Source organism: Oncorhynchus nerka, linkage group LG21 (assembly GCF_034236695.1).
Source record: "Oncorhynchus nerka isolate Pitt River linkage group LG21, Oner_Uvic_2.0, whole genome shotgun sequence".
NCBI classification, from domain to species: Eukaryota; Metazoa; Chordata; class Actinopteri; order Salmoniformes; family Salmonidae; genus Oncorhynchus; species Oncorhynchus nerka.
The window spans coordinates 7288872-7316157 of NC_088416.1; the positions used below are offsets into that span (position 1 = coordinate 7288872).

Below are 27286 nucleotides of genomic sequence, written 5' to 3' on the forward strand. Positions count from 1 at the left end.
CAGTTTATTACATATTGTAAAAATTAAAAATAAATAACAAATCCAACCTAGTTTACTTCTGCACATGTATAACATACAACATAAATGATGTTGCTGTTGCATTCATCGATGCAATATTTCTTCAACATAGAGTTTGTAAATGAGCAAAATGAATTTAAATCTGTCAGCCTGATTTGATTTTAGACATTGTTGGCGGCCTACAATAAATGAACGTGAGTGAGATCTATTATTCAACAAACACATATCCCCACTGATTACATTGTCAATTTTGATTGACTTGCTTTAATACGTATTTTTTATATAGCCATCTCATAGAGAGAAATACAGTAGTAATGTCGTCTTTTTTGTAGGCACTAACTCCGCCATGGTTCGTTGGACAAAGCCTTTGAGGAAAATGAATGGCGTTTTTGGATAAACGCCTAAAATAAGATCTGTGGTAAACAGGCTTAAGAAAGTGTATGCGTTTTGTTCTATGAGATAATCATCATAAACTAACATCACTTTTTGTGATTTTTGAATAATTTCTGCAATAATAAAAAATACATATATCACATAAAGGCTTCATAATTCACAAAGGCCATGTTAACTGACTGCTATTATCTCAGAACAAAATGCATACAAGCTCCTAATCATGTTGACTTCAGACCATATTTTCGGCGTTTTTTCCAAAACCCTATTCTTTACCCATTCATTTTCCACATGGGGATGGCTAAGGACCCCAAACTGGCGAGCACACAAACATTTCAGACAAAATCTTGTAAAGGCATCATCATTTTAGGCACTGACTGCATTGCCAGGGTATCCACACGGTCTTCCTTGCACAAGGCGGCGATATTTCTGGACAACGTTAAATCCACCGAAGAAAATTCAGAAAGGGCGTCGTTTTTAAAGCACGTCGTTTTTTTCGAACAACGGCTGTGTTGTTGTCTTGGTACTGAAAATACAAGCAGTAACTAGCCAACTGTTTCAGTTCAATAATTGTGTTGCAAAATAGACATGACTAACGTTACGCATTTATACTAAGAAGCTCACACTGTACAGGTAAAACACATTTGATCAATCAATGTTAGCATTGGCAAAATGGCCCGTTGTGTTGAACTGCTGTCTTTGTCATCCTGCTAGCGTGCTAAGTTAGCTAGCTAGTTCTATTATAACGTAGCTTACTTAACGTTAACTGGCCATTTAACGAGTATTTGAAGCTAACGTTAGTTGCTAGCGTGCATCCTTTTTGTGGATTTGGGCTAGCTAGATAAGGGAGAGATCATGAACGTTGGATTGATTGTAGCGAGAGTTTGGTTGGTGGTTGTCTAGCCTGAAGTTAACTGACAACTTGTTGCTGGTTTTAGTCGATCACTTCCATCATTATTCTCTGCTATCCATCATTTCTCATGTACCTATCTATCTAGCAGTATCACGCTATCCATCTAACTATCCACATACTAACTACTTACGTTTGCTTATATTACATTTATGGGACAATTATTTTTCAGGAAATGGAAAGGTTGGATTTCTCAGAAGATGAAATACAACACCAATTGGAGGCACTTGGTTACAACAACATACCAAGACACAGACTACACGAATTCAAAAGAGGTGGGTTGATAGAATTAGCAAATATAGGCCTTCATTTTAATGACCAAATGCTGACTAAATCTGAAATAACTGTGATGTTTTGTGACGTTCACACTGCAAGTTAGCTGTCAGATTGGTGGAGAAGCAACTTTGTGTGTACGTGTACGTGTATATAGATCTAGATGAACTGATCCGACATGAAAAATCTAAGAGCCACTCATCCAGTGAATTGAACTCTACAAGATCTCAAAGCACCATCTTCAAAAGTCCTCCTGCAGTCACCAAGGTTAAAGGTGAGATCACTGTACGTGTTCTCATGTCCACTACATAATCAAATATAACTGGGCCCGGTTTCCCAAAGGCATCTTAAGGCTAAGTTCATCTTAGTGCCATGGGATCCTATGGTTCCTATGGGTTTTAACAATGAACTTAGCCATACGATGCTTTTGGTCAGTAAGTGTTGGTTGCACCTTTTGATGAGCGGTGTGGTTCCGCTTGAGTCTCTTGATTGTAATTTCCTTGTTTTTCCCCCCCTAACAGTACATCAGGATAACACCGCAGCCTTCAGAAATGTGTTTGCGCAGGCTGGTCCATCACACCATGAAAGACGGGTATATATTCACATATTCTTTTCCCAGATCATTCGTCCCCCTTCATCCCGCAGATAAGCTAGCTGTATTGTATTTATATGTAAATAATAATAATACTAGAATGGCATGTTACTTTGTTCTGTGCTCCACCCAGGTGCTAACCTCCACATACAGCAGAGATAACAGTAACTATGATGCCAGACAGGAGTATGACTCCTACACTCAGCACTCTGTTGCCCCCAAGTACCAGCGCCCCTCAACAGCCCCTAATAGGCTGGAAGTGGATCCAGACCTAACTGACCTCCAGCAGTTATCGTTCGCTGCCAGTCAGTCGTCTACACCAGACCGAGACACAGGAGCGCATGGGAGACCCTTTATCAAGAGGAAAGTCCTTAGGTACGGTAAGTTTACACCAGGCGGCTTTGTTAAGACTATAATGGTCACATGTATGGCTTTGTAAAGACTATAATGATCACGTGTGTTCCTTTGTAAAGACTATAATGATCACGTGTGCTATTGAGGATACTTGAGTCAACCTCACTCTGTTTTTTCCTAAAGGAAACATCAAGGCCAAGTTCACGTCTGCGATGAATCAACACATAGTGAAGATTCAGGTAATTCAATAATGTTATGCATGATATTATTTATGCAAAAAGGCTTAGGAGTACTATATTTAAAATATAAGGCCTGAGGGGGTGTGGTATGTTGGCCATTATAAACTGGGCCGTTTGGGTCCTGGATGCTGATTGGCTGACAGCCGTGTTATATCAGACCGTATACCACGGGTATGACAAAACAATTACTTTTACTGCTCGAATTATGTTGGTAACCATTTTATAGTAGCAGTAAGGCATCTCGGGGGTTTGATATATGGCCATGTCCAGGCATGCCACGTTGCATTGTGCATAAGAACAGCCCTTAGCAGTGGTATATTGGCCATGTACCACACCTCCCCGGGCCTTATTGCTTAAATATACCACGGGTATGACACAACTACTTGTTTACTGTTATATTTCTGTTGGAAACCGGTTTGTGTCGTGTCTAAAAACAACCCTTAGGTGTGGTATATTGGCCACAACTCTTTATTGCTTAAATATACCACGGCTAAAGGCTGTTCTTAGGCACGACGTGGAGTGCCTGGATACATCCCTTAGCCATGATGTATTGGCCATACACCACAAACCCACAAGGTATATTATTGCTATTATAAACTGGTTACCAACATAAATAGAACAGTAAACAAGTATATTGTCTGATATACACATGGCTGAAATGCTGTTTCAGCCAACCAGCACCCAGGATCCAAACTACAGGGTATATAATTGTATTTCGTTTTCAGATGCCTGTTGTTGGAGTCGGTTTCTATTTTCTTTGGTTATGCAAATATTTGTTTATTAGGTCATATTGTTCCATTTAGAATAACTTCATTTAATTTCTATATAAGTTGTGTATATATTAATTTGGTTATGTGGTCTTATGATTTGAATGAGAATAGGTCAATTATGCCAGAATTCAAGTATGGACAGGCCCGCCCAGATAGGTTCATTGGTATTTAGAGACAAGAAGTAGGGCCTGCTAGTTATGGCAAATGTTTGGGTTACTGGGACCCACATACGTCTTACCTTGATATTTTAATTTAAATGGAATATTGGAACCTTTGTTTACCTTGCACTTATCATTTTGGATTCTACATATAAAACATTTCAAGTTTAAAGCCATTGGATTCTTGACTTTCTATGGGATTTTGGATTTGTGGCTCAAATCTTGCAACTGGTTTTCCCATGGCTATTCGAAAGCCACTACATTTAAAGTAAAAAGTTCCACACGTTATGGATTTATCAAGACTCTTGGAGCAAAGCAGCTCTGCTGACAAAAGAGACTGTGAGTACAATATCGGTTTAATGTGCAAGCTATGCCTGTCTTATGATTGTTGGTTTGGAAATATTTGACGTGTCTGTTTTGGAAACAAATGTCACAAGATTTTCAACTGTGAATATGTTCATTAGGCGCTATTGGAAATGTACTGTTGATATTGACAAACAAAGCCTAGTGCTAGACTACACATGGACTTTTTTGACAAGCTGTTGAGGGAAAACACCACACAGCATTGTGGAGTTGCAGTTCCTCTGGCGACCAGCCTTCAACAGGTGGCAGTGTAGAGCAACTTTGAGACCACAGGGTGTAATCCTCTTGGCACTACTCTTTAGCCATCTGCCTCTGCAGATCACCACACACTCCCCACAGCAGCAGCATAAGGAGGCTTCTTACCCTTCGCTACCATGTATAAAATGTACGACGAAGAGAGTGAGGACGGGAATAGCTCCCTAAACTCCGCTTTCTGGTCTGACGGAGAGGAGAAGGTTGAGCAATACAACCAGGAAGATACAGAGCACAACAGCACCACTGAACACACACAAGAGGAGCCACCTGTCGCGGCGCAACCTGTCGCGGGGGATTCAAAGGAAACAACAGGAGGAGCGTAGAGGAGAAAGGGCTAAGCCGGGCGAAAAGGGAAAAGATTGATGAGGAGGGTTACAGCACTCGTACTGGGAGCCCGGCGCTGAGCTTACTGACATCTGGTTATGGCACCTGCAGGCCAGACTCTTCAGCTAAGGATGACCCGGAGGGAGAAGACTATAGAGACGACTGTACCATAGCTGAGTTTGACAGAGAAAACCAGGGCCTTTCTGAGATGCGATATGACAATGAGGATGACCAGTCGCTAGCCAATGGTGACAGTAAGGAGGATACCACTGATCTACAGAGCCGTGAGGACACCGGATTGAGGACGAAGTTGGAAGACAGTCAAAGCCTCTCTAATATGGCATATTGTGAAGATCATCCTCCTGTTGAATTGGAGAGCAAAGACCGCACTGATGTGAACTACTGTGAAGAAAAACTATACATTGGCTCAGACTAAAAATGACAAGGCAGTATTGGATGGGATATGTCCCGAAGAAAGTTCTCTCATTGAGTGCAAAGACAATGAGAGGCCCACTGGAGAAGGATATAGTGAGGAAGGCAGGAAAGAAGAGAAAGGAGTGGAGGATGAGCAGGAGTGGGAGGATTTGGAGTCGCCGGCGAGCAATAAAGATGTTAAGTTCATTGATTCCAAGTCTACTAAGACTTATGAAGAGTGGGAGGATAACAGAAAACACAAAAGGGGTAACCCGCATATCCGGTCTATTCTCCCTAATATAGTATGAAAATACAATTTCCATAGGTAACATCCCCTTAGTCCAAGTAGGTGCCAAATGGACTGACACCCTGTACATGAGAACAAAGCGAAAGACCTTGCCTGAAATTTTATTTGCAGTGGTTCTCAACCTTTTTCGGTTACTGTACCACCAATTGAATTTTGCCCCTGAAGTACCCCCTTGTGCATTTTACCAGTAAGCCTATGGTCTCATGAGTCCTATCCCCCTGTGGATAGGCCAAGTACCCCTAGGGGGACAAGTTCCCCGGTTCTGATCCAGTGCATAGTACTATAATCCCTCTTGCAGCACTTGTATAACTAAAATGTGAGATGTACTGGGCCTGTCCAGCTCAGTGATCATACAACACCTGCCTAGAGCTTACTAGCATTGCTTATGGCCTTACACAGTGGTAACTAAAGCTAATGTGTTAATTGTTTCCCTTTCAGGTGCAGTGAGTGGGCTGGGGGAGCGTCTGGGAGGGATTCATGTGTCCATGTCCACCCACCAGGAGTCGGAGCTGGAGAGTGAGGATGCAGGCAGTCTGAGTGACAGGTCTGAATCAGACTGTCTCCCAAGTGCCTTCAAAGCTTACATCAGAGGCATGGTGGGTACTCTTGCCTTTTTGAGAGCTAACTTTGGTTTTGTTTATTAATCTTAGAAGATTACATTTGGGTACATTTTAGTCATTTAGCAGACGCTCTCATTCAGAGCGACTTAAGTTGGTGCATTCATCTTAAGATAGCTAGGTGGGACAACCACATCACAGTCATAGTAAGTACATTTTTCCTCAAAGTAGCTATCAGCAAAGTCTGAGCTAGTAAGAGGGGAGATAGTGTTAGTTCACGAGGGGGGTGCTGTGGGATTATTTAGGATACTCTTTGAAGAGGTAGGGAGTGATGTTTTTGGAATAAATATAATTTATCCTCACGTCCAGGATCTTTTTTGAGAATTTTTGCAAAGGGTATACATGTATGTTTGTTGAAAACAAATGTAGTTTTAAATCTCTTACAGGCCAGATCTCAGAGCGAGAGTGACATCAGACCCCGGCCCAAGTCGTGTAAGTACCCACACTGCTGTTACACGTCATCGTGCTCACTGCACACTGTCCTGTTGCAATGTGCCACCGTTAAACGTAGTCACTCGTCTGCTCTTGCAGTTATCCGCCCAGTGATGGATCACCCTCACACCAGAAGCCTGAAGAAGACAGACCCAGTGGCAAAGTAAAGAGGATAATTACCGAAATGTCTAAATAATCAGTATACATCTTTTGAAAGATTACTGCTGTGGATCTGTGCTACATTTTCATATTGTTCCCCATCGTCCAAAGGTATTTCCAGTACAAGCAGGACTGGGAAATGTTCAAGGCGCCAGGAGAGAAGGATAGGAAAGCACTGCACTGGGAAATCAGGGTATGCATGAACACCTTCTCCATAACAAACTCTTGGCTTACATACTTTATTTGAAGACCACTTGTTGCATGTAGTGGACAAATCATGATGAATTGTAATGATGCATGACCATAATGTCTGAATGAATCACTCTTTGTATTTTCAGGAACAGCTTGCGTACCAACCTCTACCAGTGAGTATGCTTCATTTATAACCTTGTAACCATCCTGTCAATCATTATTTCAGGTCAGAAAATTGCTTAAATGACCCCCCCCTAAAAAAACAATGTAATTCGTCCATGCCATGTTGGACACAGTCCCGCATAAATTATACATGTCAACGTTCGATATTTCAATAAATTTATTTTAGTATCCTGGTGCCCAGTGTGTGTTAAGACACATTTCTGTGGACTGTAAGGCAAATGGACCAAGTACCACAGACATGGGTTATACATGGCCTAACGAAAAATATATAAACAATGTTTTTCTGGGGTGGGGTGTGAATACCTTGCGATGACTGAAAACATTGACATCTTGTATGGTTTCCCCCAGCCAAAGCCTCGAAGAGTATTTGTGCCCAACACCTACGTGGTGCCTACAGAGAAGAAACGCTCCGCCCTGAGATGGGAAATACGACATGACTTGGCCAATGGACTCCTACCGCCAAACAACTATCGACTCTAGGGCTTATGTACTTTACGCCTTAAATAGGCTCTCTTTTAATCACCAGTTTGCATATATTTTATCATTGACATTCATTTAATTCACAAGTTTTTATTGAACATATTAAAAGGCATGACAAACATTTGTACCATTGAATATGTTACACAACGGTATTCCTTCACCCAGTGCCTTCAAGGCAGGTCAGTGTAGGGGAGTTTGAAGGGGTACAGCGGTGTGAAGCGTTCGTTGTGCCAAAGCAGCTTGTTTTCCAGAAACTTCACTGCTTCCAGGGTGAGGACCAAGACCTCGTGTTTTAGCATGCTATGAACGTTCAGGCCTGTAGAAGAAAAGTCATCAGGAAACATTTTAACTTTACATTAATTAATTTGCCCTCGCCTGTGTAGTAACAGTAAATACAGTTTGCATGGTACTATGTAACAATGTTGACCTGCATAGGTCAATTATACACTGTGTACAAAACATTAAGAACACTTTAATAGAGTTACGCGTGTGCCCCCCCCCCCCCCAATTTTTCTAAATCAGTGTCAACTTACCTATGGCTGGAATGACATTCACAGTCTTCAAACTCTCAGTGGCCTGAAGGATGTTCTCAGGAAGCTCTTCGCCCCTGTAAAATATCGAAGACTCAAATCTTCAGCTAGGATGTCCACAGAACTGAGTTTTTTTGTTTGTTCACTGTTGATACTTACGCATCCACTATCAAAACAGACTCCCCCCAGTGTCGGTATCTGATGAGGTCCATGAGGTACTGTGGGTCAGGTGTGGGGATGTTTAGAGTGTCAACCACATGGAGATAATCCTGAAAAACACCCAACATCAATACAGTAGGAATGTAGATGGCATAATTGAAAAGCATTCATTACAAGAGAGGACGTTTTTAAAATGCGAATGTACTTGTGAAAAGTGTTTTCACAAATATAATGGTACATACCTGGGCCAGTTTGGAGCTGAGGGCAATTTTTAGTCCTTGAACACGTACTTTCATGGGCAACATGTAGTAAAAACTAGTTGGTCCTCTGGGTCCATGAGAAACACCACCTGCAAAACAGAGATTATGTCATTCTAATTGTTTTAAATCTCTCCAATCACTTTGGCTCTTAGCTGGGACTGTTCCTTCTTTTGGGCTGACTGATATTTAGATGACAGATTTGTCTATGTTCATTCTTGGAACTGGCATCTGAAAATGTAATGTTTGCTTTGTCACTGTGCGTTGAACTGCTGTCCTCCACTTATCACAATACTACAGACTTGGCCCATACAGACGGAGACCCTCACCTCCTCTCCATATAGGCGACCTAATGCTTCCATGTCGTGCTTTGCCACTTCCCTTCTGTCTCCAGGGTTTCCTTCCTCCACCGCTCACCTCCGATCTGACCTTAGTGTGGGCATGGCTCTAAGGGAGACTTTCAGTTATTATAGTAGGAGCTCTATTCATAAGTACAGAGTAGAGGTCGGCGATTAATCAGAATGGCCGATTAATTAGGGCCGATTTCAACTTTTCATAACAATCGGAAATCTGTATTTTTGGGCGCCGATTTGCCGAATTCTTTTTCCTTCCATATACCTTTATTTAACTAGGCAAGTCGGTTAAGAACACATTCTTATTTTCAATGACGGCCTAGGAACGGTGGGTTAACTGCCTTGTTCAGGGGCAGAACGACAGATTTTCACCTCGTCCGCTCGGGGATCCAATCTTGCAACCTTACAGTTAACTAGTTGTTAGAGGAAATTGTGGTTGAGATGATTAATTATGTATACATTATTGATTAGAACCATTTATTCTAATACTATTATGTTATGGTATGAAAAGTAAAAGTTATTGGTTAAGCTGTTACTGAAAATGTAAGCAGAACGAATTAATTGTCTGTGCCTCTTGGATGGTTAAAGGGGGAGCGATGCTATGGCTTTTCAGACAGATAAGAAATGTCTGGGAGATGTTCCAGACCTAATAAACAATGGGCTCTTGTGAGAATCGGAGAGAGGGCGGGAAACTGATGATGTCATGTTCAGTTTATAACCTGTGGAAAAATGTGTATGCTTCAGTACTCTCTGGAATTAAACGCTCTTACCTGGCTTTTAAGACTGGTCTCGATCTACTTCATGCATAATTAATGAACTTACACCTCATTAATGAATTAGAAACGAGTGCGAAATTGGGTTTGGCAATAAAACATCACTAGTCCAACGCAATAACGACCTGCCTCTCTCGTTGCACTGCACAAGGAGTGCATTCACCTGTTACACGAATGCAGTAAGCCAAGGTAAGTTGCTAGCTAGCATTAAACTTATCTTATAAAAAACAATCAATCACTAGTTAACTACACATGGTTGATCATATTACTAGATATTATCTAGCATGTCCTGCGTTGCCTATAATCTGACTGAGCGGTGGTAGGCAGAAGCAGGCACGTAAACATTCATTCAAACAGCACTTTCGTGCGTTCTGCCAGCAGCTCTTCGTTGTGCGTCAAGCATTGTGCTGTTTATGACTTCAAGCCTATCAACTCCCGAGATGAGGCTGGTGTAACCGAAGTGAAATGGCTAGCTAGTTAGCGCGCGCTAATAGCGTTTCAAACGTCACTCGCTCTGAGCCTTCTAGTAGTTGTTCCCCTTGCTCTGCATGGGTAACACTGCTTTGATGGTGGCTGTTGTCATTGTGTTGCTGGTTCGAGCACAGGAGGAGAGGGACGGAAGCTATACTGTTACACTGGCAATACTAAAGTGCCTATAAGAACATTAATAGTCAAAGATTAATGAAATAGTCCTATTCCTATACTAACTACAACCTAAAACTTCTTACCTGGGAATATTGAAGACATGTTAAAAGGAACCACCAGCTTTCATATGTTCTCATGTTCTGAGCAAGGAACTGAAACGTTAGATTTCTTACATAGCACATATTTCACTTTTACTTCTCCAACACTGTTTTTGCATTATTTAAACCAAATTGAACATGTTTCATTATTTACTTGAGGCTAAATTTATTTTATTGATATATTATATTAAGTGTTCATTCAGTATTGTAATTGTCATTACAAGTACATAAATCAGCCGATTAATCGGTATCGGCTTTTTTGGTCCTCCAAATAATCGGTATCGGCGTTGAAAAATCATAATCGGTCGACCTCTCGTACAGAGCTTTGGGTATAAACCTACAGAAATATGACTGTACTTCTCATCACCTCATTTTTATAATATGGCCATAACAGCAGTCTGAGAAAGTTCATTATTGGTTTGCTACTGCTACTTACAATTCTCTTGAAATTTCTCTGCCAGAGTTCAACTTCATGGAGTATGTCAATCCTGGTGGGATCAAAATAATTTGTGTCACTGTTCCCACCAAACGATAAAGCACTGAATATGTAAGTCTCTCTGGATAAGAGCCTCTGCTGAATTACTTAAATGTAAATATAATGGCTAGACACTGACAGTTTTACCTGGTAGGGACTGCAAAGACATCGGGATGGAGGTCAACCAAACCCAAAAGTTTACTGTCCCGCCTCTCCAACGTCTCCACCCATGTCTGTACTGGGCTCAGGTGTACAGGGACGGCAGCATCACACCTCCTCAACACAGGAAGACTGGAGTCTGATGGAGGAGGGGGCCTCTCTGGAAAGCGATCATAAAACATCAATATCTTTCTTACATCTGACCTAGTTGGAAATTAATGTTCTGAAATGACAGACCAACATTGCATTCAAGAATGGGGGAATAAATCTTTGTCTGGAGTCTGTGCAGGGTCTTGCAGTTTACATGCATCTGTATAGAACTAGCTAAACTTGATTCTTCAAATTCGCACCATCAGTTCAATTATCCATAGTGCATGATAGAAGGCAGTGAATGAAAAAGCAGACCTTACTTGCTCTTGCACGGTCCACGAGATTGGAAGGGATGCGTAAATTTGAGGGTAGAGCGTTCTCACCGGAGAAAGATGAAGCGAACTAAAAAAGGGACATCTGACAATGAGCTTTTATATGTGCCAGCAGTAATTTCAGCCACTACATCTTTATATATCTTCAATAAAGTGACAGCTAGCTAAGTTAGCATTAGCCTAGTTTAACGCTCACCATTTTAGAAATGCCTCTACCACACACTGCAACTGATATACGAAACATTTCTGTAAACCTAATTAAGACAACCAAATACGTGCGATTTCTTGAAAACAGTCTTTGAAGAGATCATATTCTGAAACAACAATGCATTTTCTAGATATTTCCAAATAAGAAAGGTCATTCGGCAATGCTGGTGTGTTGTCGCATACTGATGACGTTTATGTTGCGTAAACGCAAGCGTAATAAGACTGCCACCTAGCGGTGCGGAGGTAAACATCTCTAATAGGTGAAGCCATACTATAATTGTTTTTTCAAATATAAATATTTATACAAAAATAGCAGTTGAGTAAAAAAAATATATATAATAATTCTCAGCTTGAAATTTTGAATTTGCCAAACATTATTTCAATGTTAAAAAGTAAGGGAAATAATAAATGAAGCCTAGGCTAATGCATTTTGAAGTTGTTTTGAATGAATTATTTTTGTTGAATTCATGTAAAGAAAGATAAAACAAAGATTTTATAAAAGTTACTAAATCCATTTTATTTTATTACAATGTAGCAAGTGTAGAGTAAAAATACCATTCAAATAGCTTATCAGCAGAACATAAACCTTTCATACATTTTTTAAATCACTTGACAAAGGAAAGCTTTACACATTCATTCTCAACATGTTCATAACAAATGCCAAACAATTTACATTAAAAAAAGTACAAATATGTGAAAATAATCTGATGCTTGTTTTATACGTAACAGACGTTTTTTGCATTATGTTTCAACAGAAGATTGTGATTCAAACAAGCCTAAAATTACATTTAGTCAGTTGTCTGAATGCTATATAAGCTTTGAAAGCCAGAATGTTGACCCTTTTAAGTTCTCATCTTCTGGAACTTCAAGGTCCACATTTGATGCACTGAAATCGAGACTTCTGAGTGTTTGAGATCGATGGTTTGACTCTTCCTTGTGCCGATTTTTCAGGCTCCCATTTCCGTCTGGTACATCCCCTTTGACATGTTTGGGAAACGCAGTGACAAAATATCCTTCTTGATCTTCAGACATTTTGGGGTTTGAACCATGAGTACAATTTGGCATAGACATGACAATTTCAGACTGTTTTGGACTTCTCCTTTTTGTTCTGCCAGTTTCACCAGCTGGGGCTTTTCTATGATGTTTATTGCCCTTGAGGTCAGTTCTACTCAAATTTAAATCTGTCTGTGAAACCTCTACTCCATACCCTGGCTGTGGGAGTTTAGGGACTGAGGCATTAATACTGGCAAGACTTGAGTCTACGTCAAGGTCTGGTATTCTTGTATGACTACCCAATTTAGTCTTAGATTTGGGAATGTTTAATTTCCCTGTGGGATCGTTAAGGTCTGAACCTCGCAGCTCCAAACCAGATGCTTTGTACTCAACTTTTGGCAAGTCAATATCTGCAATGGGATAACTGGTCCTTCCTTTGACCTTCCTAGACTTCCTATCAGTGTGTGGCAGTGTCTCTTCGGTATCTATGTCCATCGCTTGCAATTTTAAATGCGCTCCACCTGGGATATCAGATCTGCGTTTACTATGAGATGACACTTTGTATTCTGGGCCTCTGATATCAGCTTTGGGTAAGCTCAGGCTGACATCTGGGTGACTAACTTTCAAGTCTGGTGCTTTTAGATCCACTTTAGCCTTTGGAGGAGAAATGTCATGTGTTTTCATAAAGTCCATATCTGTACCTGCCCTTAGGTTGGGACTTCCAAACTGAGGCAATTTAAAGGATTGCAGTTTGAATTTTTGAGATTGTATAGCAATGTCACTGTCTGGCAAATTGAGATCAGCTTGGGGGCCGTTGAGATTTCCAGAGGGAACATTTATGTCTAAATCTGGACTACCGATCCCTGTGTTTACTTTCGGGGCTGACAAGCTCAGGTCCGGTCCATCAATGTCTCCATCTATTCCAGCATCTGGACCATTCAGACCAGAAAGGCTGAATTTAGGCATTTTGTGGTGGGGCATTTTGAAATTCCCAGAGGGGGACTCAATGTTCATATCTGGAGTGTCTACATCTATCTTAGGGGCTTCTAGGTCAACTGTAGGTAGGTCCAGGTCCGGTGAACCAATCCCACCTTTCATCTTTGACAATTTCAAACCTATGTCAGCACTTATGTCTTGATCTGGTCTTTTTGGTCTAGACAACATAAATTTAGGCATTTCGGGCATTTTGAATGTAGGAGTGCTGATGTCAAAACCAGGGGTTTTGATGCTACCATTTTGCCTCTCTATGGTTGGAACTCTGAATCTACCTGAGGGCATATCTGGAACATTGAGGTCTAGTTTGGGCCCTCTGAGATGATCCTTAGGTAGTCTCAAATCTGGGGGGCTGATTCCCCCTTTTAGCTTTGGGGCTGAGAGATCAATATCAGGTAAGTCATAATCAGGTGCATCTAGATTGTGCCCAGATAGCCCGAAATCAGGCATCTTCAAATCAGGCATTTTTAGACCTGTTTTGGGTCCTTTGAGGTTAGCTGTGGGGGCATTGATATCTTTTTCTGGGCCGTCTAAGTCTCCATCAATGTCAACATCTGGTCTCTTTAGGCCCCTGAATTTAGGCATTTTAAATTTGGGCATTTTGAATTTCCCAGAGGGTGCATTTATGTAAAGATCTGGGCTATTCACATCTAGTTTAGGGGCTTTGAGGTCAGCATCTGGTAAATTCAAGTCTGGGGAATCAATTCCCCCCTTTAGCTTTGGGGCTTTGAGATTAAGTTTTGTGGATTTTGGCATTTTACCAGACAGCCCAAATTTGGGCATTTTCAGTTTACCAGAGGGGCCATCAATGTCCAGATCAGGAGCATTCAGATCAACCTTTGGTTTCTTCAATGTAGGTACTTTGACTTTACCGGAAGGCATATTAAAGTTTACATCTGGTGCATTGAGGTCTAATTTGGGGCCTTTGAGGTCAACATCTGGCAGATCCAAATCTGGGTGACTAATTCCCCCTTTAAACTTGGGGGCTGAAAGATCTAAGTCGGGCCCCTTAACTTTTGGTCCAGATAAACCTAAATCTGGCATCTTGAAAGTTGGCATTTTGAATTTTCCTGATGGACTGTCAATATCAGCATCTGGAATGTTGAGGTCTGCTTTGGGACCCTTGAGTTTGGGAGATGACAAGTTCATATCTGGTCCCTCTATAGTGCCATTAATGTCAACATTTGGTCCCTTCAGGCCTCTGAATTTAGGCATTTTGAATTTCCCTGAGGGTGCATTGATGTCAAGATCTGGAGCAGTCATGTCTAGTTTAGCGGCTTTGAGGTCAGCATCTGGTAAATTCAGGTCTGGAAAATCAATTCCCCCCTTCATCTTTGAAGCTTTGAGATTCAATTTGGGAGATTTTGGCATTTTACCAGACAGCCCAAATTTGGGCATTTTCAGGTGACCAGAGGGGCCATCAATGCCCAGATCAGGAGCATTAAGATCAACCTTTGGTTTCTTCAATGTAGGTACTTTGACTTTACCTGAGGGCATATTAAAGTTTACATCTGGTGCATTGAGGTCTAGTTTGGGGCCTTTGAGGTCAACATCTGGCAGATCCAAATCTGGGTGACGAATTCCCCCTTTAAACTGGGGGGCTGAAAGATCTAAGTCGGGCCCCTTAACTTTTGGTCCAGATAAACCTAAATCTGGCATCTTGAAAGTTGGCATTTTGAATTTTCCCGATGGACTGTCAATATCAGCATCTGGAATGTTGAGGTCTGCTTTGGGACCCTTGAGTTTGGGAGATGACAAGTTCAGATCTGGTCCCTCTATAGCGCCATTAATGTCAACATTTGGTCCTTTCAGGCCTCTGAATTTAGGCATTTTGAATTTCCCTGAGGGTGCATTGATGTCAAGATCTGGAGCAGTCATATCTAGTTTAGCGGCTTTGAGGTCAGCGTCTGGAAAATGAATTCCCCCCTTCATCTTTGGAGCTTTGAGATTCAATTTGGGAGATTTTGGCATTTTACCAGACAGCCCAAATTTGGGCATTTTCAGGTTACCAGAGGGGCCGTCCAGATTAGGAGCATTCAGATCAACCTTTGGTTTCTTCAATGTAGGTACTTTGACTTTACCTGAGGGCATATTAAAGTTTACATCTGGTGCATTGAGGTCTAATTTGGGGCATTTGAGGTCTACATCTGTCAGATCCAAATCTGGGTGACTAATTCCCCCTTTAAACTTGGGGGCTGAAAGATCCAAGTTTGGATTCTTTACCTCAAAGTTAGGCCCTTGAACATCTGGGCCTGAGAAGCCAAAGTCTGGCATTTTAAATATTGGCATCTTGAATTTTCCAGATGGACTACCAACATCCACATCTGGCTGTTTTAATTTGGAAGATGATAAGCTCAGGTCTGGTCCATCCAACTCTCCATCAATGCCGACCTCTGGCCCTCTAGGGCCCGAAAGGGTACATTTAGGCATCTTAAAAGTTGGCACTTTGAATTTTCCTGAAGGTGCATCGATGTCAATATCTGGAGTGTTTGCATCTAATTTCGGTGATTTCAGGTCGACTTTGGGTAAGTCCAAGTCAGGTGCATCAAGTCCACCTTTTATCTTGGGAGCTTTGAGACTTAGCTTGGGTGTTTTTACATCAGCATCAATGCCCAGATCTGGTCTTTTTTGGCCAGAGAAGCCAAATTTGGGCATCTTCAGTTTACCAGAGGGGGCATCCACATTGAAATCAGGAGCTTTGAGTTCTGCATGTGGTTTCGTTAGTTTGAATTTACCTGAGGTTATGCCGATATCTGGAGTACTGAGGTCAGGCAAACAGACGTCTGATAGACACATCTCATCCGTTGAGGGGTCCAGGTCTGGAGTCCTAACTCTTGGTCCAGATATATCAAAGTCAGGCATACCAAGACTTGGTGTTTTGATCTTCCCAGATGGGATACCAATGTTTGCATCTGGCAACTCTAGATCTATTTTGGAACTTTTAATGTCTACTGAAGGTAAATCTACATCAGGGACATTCAGGTCAGGAGCACCAATCAAAGAGGTTTTAAGATGCATGTCTTTGGTCTTTAAAACGGAATCAATGTCTAAATCTGGCCCTTTTGGTACTCTGCGAGAGAGCCTAACCTTAGGCAATTCAAAATAACCAGAGGGATCATCCACATCAAGGTTTGGGTTTTTCAGTTTCTTGGAGGACCGGACTCTGATTTTACTTGAAGGCATATTCATCATGCTGACATCTGGGGCTTGCAGGTCTAGATTAGAACCTTTGAGATTAACATCTGGTGCTTGTAGGTCTAGTTGGGGACCTTTAAGATTAACTCCTGGCATATCTTTATCTGGGATCCTCATATTTGGTGTACCAACCTCAAGGCTGGGTACATTTACGCTGGGTCCAGAGAGACCCAAGTCAGGCATCTTAAATTTGGGCATTTTGAACATTTTGCCTGTTCTTTCATTATCAAGCTTTGGGGCATTGATATTTAAAGTAGGTCCAGTGACAACCCCCTCTGGTAGATTGAGCTCTGCTTCCGGGACATTGATATCTCCTCTAACTTTGGGAAGTGGATCTATAACTTTCAGGTCAAGATCAGGGCCTTTGAGGTCATCTTTGGGCAAAGACATATCAAATTCTGGAGCATCGATAGCATCTATATCAGTTTCAAGATATGGCCTTTCCAGGTTAACTGATGGAGCATCAATGTTTAGTGACCCATTCAAATGAGGCAGGGAGAGATCTGATGTACTAATGTTGGCATTAGGCAATGAAAGTTCTCCACCGCGAGCATCAGGTACCGCTCCTTTGACATCAAGTTTAGGAACCTTTAACTTTGGAGCAGAGAATTTGAGGTCTGGAGACTCTAGGTAGGTAGGAGCATCTACTTTGTGTGTCTCCACAACTGGGTAATCCATGGTGAGGACAGGGGGTTTGAGGTCACCTTTAACTTTAGGTTTGCCCCAGAGAGGTCTCGGTCCCTTGCCCTTCACCTGTCCATTATGGGAGCCTCTTTCCCCAGCACCTGCAGGTTGTCCAGGGCAGTCATCCTTCATGAACCTATTTATTTTGGCATTGTAGAGTCTATTATATGAATCCTTCAGCATCTGTAAAGAGAAACCAATCCTTAATGGGATAGTTCGAGATGTTGGCAATGAAGCCTTTTATTTACTTCCCCAGAGTCAGATGAACTTGTGGATACCATTTTTATGTCTTTGTGTCCAGTATGAAAGAAGTTGGAGGTACGAGCCAATGCTAACTAGCGCCAGGAACAGCTAGCATGCAAGCTTACAGTCATTGAGCTAACGCTAGTTAGCAACTTCCTTCAAACTTCACATAGAGACATAAAAAGGGTATCCACAAGGTTATCTGACTCTGGGAAGTAAATAAAGGGCTTCGTTGCCAACATATCGAATTGTCCCTTTAAAAAACAACATATTTTATCCAGCAACCATTCTGAAATAATACCTGCTTATTCTATTTACTAACTATATTCCACGAACCTCCTCTGGTGCTTTGATGCTGTCCAAGGTCCCCATACTCTTGCTCAAATTATTTTTTGTCAGAACTTGAACCTTCTCATCAAATCCATTATCATCCATCAGCTTCAGTATTTTCAACACATCGTCTTTCGACAGTTGGTCAAAGTTGATTGTGGCACCCACAATTTCATCTCCTGAAAAAAACAGTTCAAAGTATAGTGACTGAACATTTCAATGATTCTAAATGTGTCTATGTATTTTATGTCATTTTTTCTTCACTGTTACACTGTGTTTTACTATTCAACAAAATTCAGACAACAACCCAAAATGTGAAACCTTACATTTTCTCAAAGAAACATAAGTACCTCAACAAAAATGGTATACATTACATAAAAGACTCATACCTTCTTTGAGACCCTGATTGCCAGAGGAGCCACCGATAACGCTGGAGACGACCAATCCTCCCTTTTCTGATTCCTCCAGCATCAGCCCCTCAGAGAGGCTCCTTCCCCTACGGTGACCAGGCTAAAAGCAGATATACAAAAGGTAGTTACAAGAAATGTGTGTGGCCTCAGCATTGGTCATGTTCCAATAACCCAAACATCAAACAGAATTTCCACAATGAACTTAAAAATACATGTCATTTACAATCATTTTTAAATAGATTTTTAAAATGGAATTCACTTCTAGAAAGTCATGTTGGGGCATAGGTGTTTTTTCAAAAAGTACATTTCCTGTTGCTTAGCTTATTGTGTTGTAATATGCTTGTTATTACTATCATCATGGCTGAATGTTTTCACAGCAGATCCTTTAATGAAAAGTGATTCTGTTTAAACCTGTTGGAGAGGAAAGAATCAATTCAAAATAAATGCTCCGCTTGGTTTCATTCTATAATTATCAAATCATATAGGCATATATACTACAGCCTACTTTAATAGCCTTCAAGAGTATCAAATGCAAAAAATATATATTTACACTCTAGAATAAAAATACAAACAAATACAATAATGGCACAGCTCAGTCTACCATAAAGACCAAAATCATCTGAAATCACCACTAAAGAGGGAGAGGTAACCTGTTTACATAAGCAAATAGGCACATGGTTGACACCCAGGTAGCTGCACCTTTGAGGTATTCGAGGTGTGGCCTTGGGAGATGGAGGGAACAACAGGAACAAGTTTGCCCAGGGAAATAGAGACAAGTGCACTATAGTCGGGTGTACACTCAGAAGTGACCACACCCACCACTTTCTATTATGAAAAGCTTGCTGGGGCAGGTGTTCAAATAAAGTGATTTGTAAACAATCGTTAAGAGTATAAGTTCGTGTAAGTGATTTGTGTCACATGCTTAGTGTGACGGCTGCTCTGTGAGCAACCAATTCCACAATGATCAGAATAATCAGAATTTACTTCATCATAAAATACCTCCAAAAGATGAATATGTAAAAAATATTCATCACTCAGACTTACTAAACTACACTGAGTATACCAAACATTAGGAACACCTAATGCTCTCCACCTTTTGCCCTCAGACAGACTCAATTGGTCGGGGCCTGGACTCTACAAGGTTTCGAAAGCGTTCCACAGGAATGTTGGCCCATGTTGATTCCAATGCTTCCCACAGTTGTGTCAAGTTGGCTGGATGTCCTTTGGGTGGTGGACCATTCTTGATACACATTGAGCGTGAAAAACCCAGCAGCGTTGCAGTTCTTGACACAACTGGTGCGCCTGGCACCTACTACCATAGCCCATTCAATGGCACTTCAATATTTTGTCTTGCCCATTCACCCCTCTGTATGGCACACACACCCAATCCATGTCTCAATTGTCTCAAGGCTTAAAAATCCTTCTTTAACCTGTCTCCTCCCCTTCATCTACACTGATTGAAGTGGATTTACCAAGTGACACCAATAAGGGATCATAGCTTTCAGCTGGATTCACCTGGTCAGCAATGTTCCTTCTAGACTGCACGCTCGCAGCTCCCCCGGGAGAAATATCAGCCCATGGAGAGACGTTCAAGAGCAGTGGTCACCAACTGGTCAATCTATTTTTTTTTTATTTGTCTCGGGCTGTTGACAGTAGGTGCACCCAATTCCGCTGCCCTGCGCACCTGGTAGGTGAACTGTTGTGATTTTGAACCATTTCATGTGTCTGAAGGTACAACTCTGCCTTCCTGGCTGGCCCGGAGAGCAAATCAAGTGCACTATATACCTACTGCTGGCCAATCTGAGGGCTCAGATTACCGTGTCCGCAGTAACGTAGCAGGCATAAAAGAAAGCTAACAGCAAAGTTGATACTGTGATATTTCAAACCGTTGAAAACCATGACTAGAGAGACTGTCAAGGAATTTTTATGAGTGAGTTCATGTGTAAGTTCTTATTCAGCACTGTCAAGGCTTTGTATTCAACACTTATAAACCAGAAACCAGTGCATTCTTCCTATTTCCACTCAGCGTTACAACCAGCACTGGAGCTGTAATGAATGAGCACTGGTGTAAAGTACTTTAGCAAAAATACTTGAAAGTACTACTTAACCCCAAAAAACAACTTCTGTACTTTACTATTTATATTTTTGACAACTTTTTCTTTTACTTCACTACATTCCTAAAGAAGATTATGTACTTTTTACTCCATACATTTCCCCTGACACTCAAAAAGTACTCATTACATTTCAAATGCTTAGCAGGACAGGAAAATGGTCTAATTCACACACTTATCAAAAGAACATCCCTGTCATCTCTATTGCCTCTGATCTGACGGACTCACTAAACACATGCTTTGTTTGTAAATGATATCTGAGAGTTGGAACGTGGCCCTGGCTATACGTAACATAAGGAATTTGAAATTATTTATACTTTTACTTTTGATACTTAAGTATATTTTAGAAATTACATTTACTTTTGATACTTAAGTATATTTAAAATCAAATACTTTCAGACTTTTTCTCAAGTAGTATTTTATTGGGTGACTTTCACTTTTACTTGAGTCATTTTCTATTAAGGTACATTTACATTTACATTTAAGTCATTTAGCAGACGCTCTTATCCAGAGCGACTTACAAATTGGTGCATTCACCTTATGACATCCAGTGGAACAGTAGTGCATCTAAATCTTTTAAGGGGGAGGGGGTGAGAGGGATTACTTTATCCTATCCTAGGTATTCCTTAAAGAGGTGGGGTTTCAGGTGTCTCCGGAAGGTGGTGATTGACTCCGCTGTCCTGGCGTCGTGAGGGAGTTTGTTCCACCATTGGGGGGCCAGAGCAGCGAACAGTTTTGACTGGGCTGAGCGGGAACTGTACTTCCTCAGTGGTAGGGAGGCGAGCAGGCCAGAGGTGGATGAACGCAGTGCCCTTGTTTGGGTGTAAGGTATCTTTACTTTTACTCAAATATAACATAGGAGTAACAGCATGAATTTGTGCATGAGGCAGAAATAATGCGGTGCGACTCGAGTTTTTCCATCAGCTGAAAGACAGTGACCCTTTTTGGCCAGTGTCAAAAAAGGGAGAGAGGAGGGATGTAATCAGAGCTGTAACAGGCCTATATGCAAATAGACCATTGCCGTATATGGATCTGTGCCATTTACTTTGAACTGGACTGTGTTTACAGCATGGGTGGTCTTGAGTAGATGTACTGTTTTGAGATCAAAGCAAGAGCTGCATGTAGCTGTCATGCCCTGCGTGTAGCTGTCATGATCTGCTTCACCTGTTCCTGTGATTGTCTCCACCCCCTCCAGGTGTCACTTATTTTTCCCAGTGTATTTATCCCTGTGTTTCCTGTCTCTCTGTGCCAGTTTGTCTTGTATGTTAGTCAAGTCAACCAAGGAGTTTTCCCGTACTCCTTTGCTATTCTCTTATTGATCGTCTTCCCGGTTCTGACCCCTGCCTGATTCTAGACTACTTCTCCACCTGCCTGATCATCCTGCCTGCCCTGACCTTGATTCTGCCTGCCCTTCGGTACCTTTTGGACTCTGAACTGGTTTTGACCCTTTTGCCTGTCCACAACCATTCTCTTACCTTACCCTATTGGATGAATAAACACTTTAAGACTCCAACCATCTGCCTCCGGTGTCTGCATCTGGGTCTCGCCTTGTGTCATGATAGTAGCCATGTGTGCACATTTAGTTCATTTCCTTTGCTAGTTAGTGAGTTATTAGCCCAGTTATAGATAAATTGTAGTCAACAATAAGGGAGTACATTTTTAGACATCTTTGAAAAGCAGTCAGGAAAATAGTTGTTTTAGTCTTAAAAGGTGAATGTTGTATTTTGTGACAGGCTTTAATAAGCTCAGTAGCAAATAGGCAGAGGGTAGCAATAATTTGTCTGTTGTGAAAATAATAATCAATTTTATTTTGTAAAACGGTTTCTTGCATCAAACACAACATTTTCAGTCACCTGAAAACATTTTTGTCACCTCCCTTGTCTGAAGGACAAGTGGATAAACAGGTTAATGTCAAGCCCTGCATGTTTTTTTCAAAAGTTATAGAAATGTTGGTCTACATTGAACAACACACATCGGCTGCTACTGTAGGCTGAATGATAAAACAGGTTCTTTCATGTTAAAATGTTATGGGATGCATTTTCTCATTTTTTTTAATGGTAGGCCACTCTGGTAGAAGTGGAGGCTCGTCAGAGGAGGAAGGGGAGGACCAGTTTCTTAAAATAAACATGAAAAAATGTGTTTTTTTATATAAAACTATACTAAATATAAACACATCACCAAGTAATTCATTAAAACATACTATTTGGAAATGAAGGCCTACAGTAGCCTCAACAGCACTCTGTAGGGTAGCACCATGGTATAGCCGGAGGACAGTTAGCTTACATCCTCCTCTGGGTACATTGACTTCAATACAAAACATAGGAGGCTCATGGTTCCCACCCCATTCCATAGGGTTAAACAGTAATTATGACAACTTCCGGAGGATGTTGTCCAAAGTATCAGAACTCTTGCAGCCCGAACTGACATGTTGTCCCCCCAATGAAAGGATCAGAGAATTAATCTAGTACTGAAAGCATAAGCTACAGCTAACTAGCACTGCAGTGCATAACATTTTGTGCGTAGTTTACTCTAAGAGAAAAAGACAATATTTTAACAGTTTTGAACAAATTAATTTCTTCCAAAATGGAGAAGCGAGAGAGAGATTTCATATTTTTTTCCACTTTCACTTACTTAGCTAGCAAATGCAGCTAGCTAGTTCAGCCTACTCAAACACCCTGCTCAAACAGAGGAATGCTATGTTAGCTAGCTACTGTAGCTATGACTATCCAACACAACATTGGAATTCTTCCAAGTCAAGGTACGCGTTTGGTTTTACAAATTTTTTGCCACCGGGGACTGCCAGTGTAAGTGCTAAACTGCTTACTTACTGCACACTAACGTTACTACATGATTGTAGCGTGTTTACTAAGGCGTTAGTTCTATTAGCTATGTTGACTATGACATTGCTTTAGCTAATATGGTGACAAGGATGTAGGCTGTGTGTTATGATATGGTTTGGCTTGGAAAGATTTTTTACAGCTGTGTTGTGCATTGAAGTCCACAAGCGAAGGGAAAATGTGAGAGCCGGAGAGTGCATAGATGCGAGAAGGAATACAACAAGGCTGCTATGAAAGTGAACTGTGTTTAAGCGTGATCAGGGGTGTATTCATTCTGCAGATTCTGTTGAAAAAAGTTTATTAAACTGAAGAAAACTGATCAAACAGGGATAAACATACCTGAATTTGTCCAATAGAAACTCTCGTTTGCAACTGTTGGACTAATAATTACACCCTATATCAGCTAGAAGCAGGCAAGAAGTGTGCAAGGCAGTATTGAATATGTCACTGTCTGTCATCTCACATTTTTCTCTCGACCTGTGTGCACCTACGTTGTAAACTTTCATTCATAGGCTAGGTTGTAGCAACCTCATGATGGGTATAGGGAGTATCATGTAGTAAGTAGCCTAAACCTATCGCAGTTACAACCAACTGGGTGAATGGAATATGATCGACAGTCATCAAATATGCTGTAATAGAAATAAGGCCTACTAATGAAAAGGAAAAAAAAATCATCCTCCCTCATCTTAAACGGCACTGACCGCCACTGTCTGGTAGGCCAGACTGTGGCGACTGTTGGCCACTGTTAAAACTAACTTAAAGTGGAAAAGCCTCAGTGTTTACAGTAAATGCGCACAGAAATTTCACAATGCTGAAATTTGCTCAGTGATGCAAAACAATTGAGGGAACATTGCTGGTCAGTCTATGTCATGGAAAGAACAGGTGTCCTTAATGTTTTGCATGCTCATTGTTATGTGTTGCTTGAAATTTTCCCCCATTGCATTTACGTCAGCCAACTCATCAATCTGTTGCATTGTGAAGGACAGACGCTGGGAGACGAGAAGCAAGTACAGGGAGTGAACATGTAATAAAACCGACAATAAACAAACAAGGACAGCGTCTGGACAGGGAAAACATAATGCCAATAATGCTGACACGGGGAACAAACGGAGGAACAGACAGGTATGGAGGGGGCAATCAACAAAGTGAAGGAGTCCAGGTGAATCCAAAATTGCGCAGATGCGCGTAATGATGCTGACAGGTGTGCGTATTGATGGGCAGCCTGGTGCCCTCGAGCGCCAGGGAGGGGAGCGGGAGTGTCCCACCTGGGCGAGCCTGACGGGCCGGCCGAGACATCGGAGTCAGACGAGCCGGCTGAGACGTGGCAGCCCGACGAGACGGCTGAGGCGTGGGAAACCGACGAGCTTGTCTGAGGCGCGGGAGACTGACGAGCCAGCTAAGGCATGGGAGCCTGACGAGGCGGCTGAGGTGCGGGAGCCTGTTGAGCCAGCTAAGGCATGGGAGCCTGACGAGGCGGCTGAGGTGCGGGAGCCTGACGAGCCGGCTTAGGCATGACGTGGAGTGGGAGCCTGCCGAGCCAACCGAAGCAAGGAAACCTCTCGAGCCGGCTGAGGCGTGGAATCCTGACGAGCCGGCTGAGACGTGGCAGCCCGACGAGACGGCTGAGGCGTGGGAAACCGACGAGCTTCTCTGAGGCGCGGGAGACTGACGAGCCGGCTGAGGTGCGGGAGCCTGACGAGCCGGCTTAGGCATGACATGGGATGGGAGCCTGCCGAGCCAACCGAAGCAAGGAAACCTCTCGAGCCAGCTAAGGTGTGGAAGCCCAACGAGCCAGCTGAGGCACTCCCGGTTCCTCCGGCAGCAGCACCCGGAACCAATGTCACCAACAAAAGAAACAAAAAAAATCCTGATGCTTCAAATTGTGGTGACAGCATTCTGTGAAGAGACACGTTTGGAGACGAGAAACAAGTACAGGGAGTGAACATTTAAGAAAACTGACAATAATGCTGACACGGGGAACAAACTGAGGTGAGTCCAATATTGCGCTGATGCGCGTAATGATGGTGACAGGTGTGCGTAATGATGGGCAGCCTGGCGCCCTTGAGCGCCTGGGAGGGGGAGCAGGAGCAGGCGTGACAGTGAATGGAATAACTTTCATTCAGGAGCAGAGATTGAATGTAATTATCCCACACCCCCAACAACGCCTTATGAAAGATGCATTTAGGAAAGGTAACTACAGATAACAGCCAAAATAACGGAAAAGCTTGAGTAAATGAGTAATGCAAAGTATATTGAAAGCAGATGTTTCCACACAGGTGTGGTTCCTGAGTTAATTAAGCAATTAACATACAATCATGTATAAAAAAATACTGGGCAGGCTATTATTTTGGCTACCATGGCTATGCCCCCATAGGATGACAGTGCCCTCATTCACAGGGCACGAGTGGTCACTGAATGGTTTGATGAGCATAAAAATGATGTAAACAAAATGCCATGGCAGTCTCAGTCACCAGATCTCAACCCAATTGAACACTTATGGGAGATTCCGGAGTGGCGCCTGAGACAGCGTTTTCCACCACTATCAACAAAACATCAAATTACAGAATTTCTTGAGGAAGAATGGTGTCACATCCCTCCAACAGAGTTCCAGACACTTGTAGAATCTATGCCGAGGTGCATTGAAGCTGATGTGGCTCATGGTGGCCCAACGCCCTATTAAGACACTTTATGTTGGTGTTTCCTTTATTTTGTCAGTTACCTGTATATTCACTCATAAAGACGAGTGCACTGACAGTAAGCTAAATGCTGCAATCATATTTCATGAAACATGGCACGTTATTAACATTTACTCTGTTCAAATCATTCCTATTGTTTGACATTCATTCACATTGTGCAGAGCTGTAAGAGATTAGAGGCCGACTGAGATTTTCTCCAAATCTAAGGTTGTTTTTTTATGAGCTCTCTATTGACTCAAGACAAACTGTATGCTTGTGAATATTTAACATGTACCGTACGCTACATACCACTGTACAAAAATATGCCAATTCAGTGTCTCTTCAAAATGTATGGTTTCACCTACTCTATGTGTATCCTTGATATCTTTTTCAGGTATTAAATGTTTCACATCAGCATATTAAAACATCATCCATGCCAGTAGTTAGTGTAGACATTTGCATTACAAACCTCACCCTGACTTGACATACTCATCTAGCTCCTACAACGATGACATCATTGTGGACGTCTTAAACAACAACAATAGTACCTGGCACCATATAGTCTGGATGGAGTACTTCAGCAAAAGTTGACAACTCTTACCTTAGGCTCCATTTGGGCTATTTTGACTGTGTTTGTTCTTGTTAGTCAGCCATTGAAGAGTTTAACCGCCAATGTGAGAGAGCTGCGACACAATGTTACCGTTTACTCCTGTAGGACTGCCTACACCGTGCCTCTGTCAGCGAAAGCATACTCTCCCCAAAGCAGACAAACTGGTTCCACCTTCGGCATGTCTTCCCAGCCACACACCGTCACACACAACTTCCCCAGTCCAGGTAGGCACCGTGAGCACTGAAACCTGGCCTCTCAAAACTGGAACTGTGAGACAGAGGGGGAAAAAACAAAACAAACAGAGCACTCTCCACGCAAAGACAGGAGGAAAACAAATAGACTGGTCATAGAAAAAAAATGCAGAGGTGTGCCAAAAGAGTTGTCTTGTTTCAAGGGAGGGGCTGCTAGGTCGTTCATTCATGACTCATGGTAATTATAAGGCACAACAATGAAGGTGTGGCATGATCTAGGGATTACGACTTGAATAGAACTGATTTATGAGACATCACATTCTTACTGTGTAACCATACCTTTAAGGTGGGGCTACTCCTTCCAATTACCATTAAATGACAATTATGTAATTGCACTGACATTTTGATGAACCCAAACCCAAACTCAACAAAACAATAACATGAGATGTGTAAATCATAGAAATATAGTGACTAATTATGACGATTGTCATAATGATGTTCAAGCA

The 27286-nt window shown here is 41.9% G+C and overlaps 3 protein-coding genes across 3 annotated transcripts; 1 reads left to right on the forward strand and 2 right to left on the reverse strand.

Annotated features, from left to right (window-relative positions):
• The first annotated feature begins 869 nt into the window (after window positions 1–869).
• Window positions 870–9510, forward strand: LOC115103738 (centriolar and ciliogenesis-associated protein HYLS1-like). Its single transcript, XM_029624635.2, has 12 exons — window positions 870–1041; window positions 1491–1593; window positions 1749–1865; window positions 2113–2183; window positions 2317–2558; window positions 2721–2776; window positions 5806–5963; window positions 6371–6416; window positions 6516–6579; window positions 6687–6768; window positions 6914–6940; window positions 7299–9510. Exons 2-12 carry the CDS (start codon window positions 1494–1496, stop codon window positions 7428–7430), a joined length of 1095 nt encoding a protein of 364 aa, XP_029480495.1. The 5' UTR covers window positions 870–1041; window positions 1491–1493; the 3' UTR covers window positions 7431–9510.
• On the reverse strand, window positions 7505–11704 carry LOC115103740 (large ribosomal subunit protein uL4m-like). Its single transcript, XM_029624636.2, has 9 exons — window positions 11498–11704; window positions 11290–11371; window positions 10868–11039; window positions 10682–10733; window positions 8706–8823; window positions 8362–8468; window positions 8120–8229; window positions 7964–8037; window positions 7505–7746 (listed from the first exon to the last, which is right to left on the reverse strand). Exons 1-9 carry the CDS (start codon window positions 11543–11545, stop codon window positions 7601–7603), a joined length of 909 nt encoding a protein of 302 aa, XP_029480496.1. The 5' UTR covers window positions 11546–11704; the 3' UTR covers window positions 7505–7600.
• Window positions 11705–12005: 301 nt separating this feature from the next.
• On the reverse strand, window positions 12006–26931 carry LOC115103741 (neuroblast differentiation-associated protein AHNAK-like). The gene is made up of 4 exons (XM_029624637.2): window positions 26581–26931; window positions 18336–18456; window positions 17953–18125; window positions 12006–17556 (listed from the first exon to the last, which is right to left on the reverse strand). Exons 1-4 carry the CDS (start codon window positions 26590–26592, stop codon window positions 12316–12318), a joined length of 5547 nt encoding a protein of 1848 aa, XP_029480497.2. The 5' UTR covers window positions 26593–26931; the 3' UTR covers window positions 12006–12315.
• Window positions 26932–27286: the final 355 nt, after the last annotated feature.

Excerpts from the sequence above, each read along its gene's own strand:
- LOC115103740 (XM_029624636.2), bottom strand. The coding sequence starts at position 11,545 with ATGTTTCGTATATCAGTTGCAGTGTGTGGTAGAGGCATTTCTAAAATG. Across the intron at positions 11,040-11,289 it reads CGTGGACCGTGCAAGAGCAA|AGAGGCCCCCTCCTCCATCA; the intron begins GTAAGGTCTGCT and ends ATCGCTTTCCAG. Across the intron at positions 7,747-7,963 it reads GAATGTCATTCCAGCCATAG|GCCTGAACGTTCATAGCATG; the intron begins GTAAGTTGACAC and ends TTTCTTCTACAG.
- LOC115103738 (XM_029624635.2), top strand. The coding sequence starts at position 1,494 with ATGGAAAGGTTGGATTTCTCAGAAGATGAAATACAACACCAATTGGAG. Across the intron at positions 2,559-2,720 it reads ATCAAGAGGAAAGTCCTTAG|GAAACATCAAGGCCAAGTTC; the intron begins GTACGGTAAGTT and ends TTTTTCCTAAAG. Across the intron at positions 5,964-6,370 it reads AAGCTTACATCAGAGGCATG|GCCAGATCTCAGAGCGAGAG; the intron begins GTGGGTACTCTT and ends AATCTCTTACAG.
- LOC115103741 (XM_029624637.2), bottom strand. Across the intron at positions 18,126-18,335 it reads CAATCAGGGTCTCAAAGAAG|GAGATGAAATTGTGGGTGCC; the intron begins GTATGAGTCTTT and ends TGTTTTTTTCAG. Across the intron at positions 17,557-17,952 it reads GCATCAAAGCACCAGAGGAG|ATGCTGAAGGATTCATATAA; the intron begins GTTCGTGGAATA and ends TTCTCTTTACAG.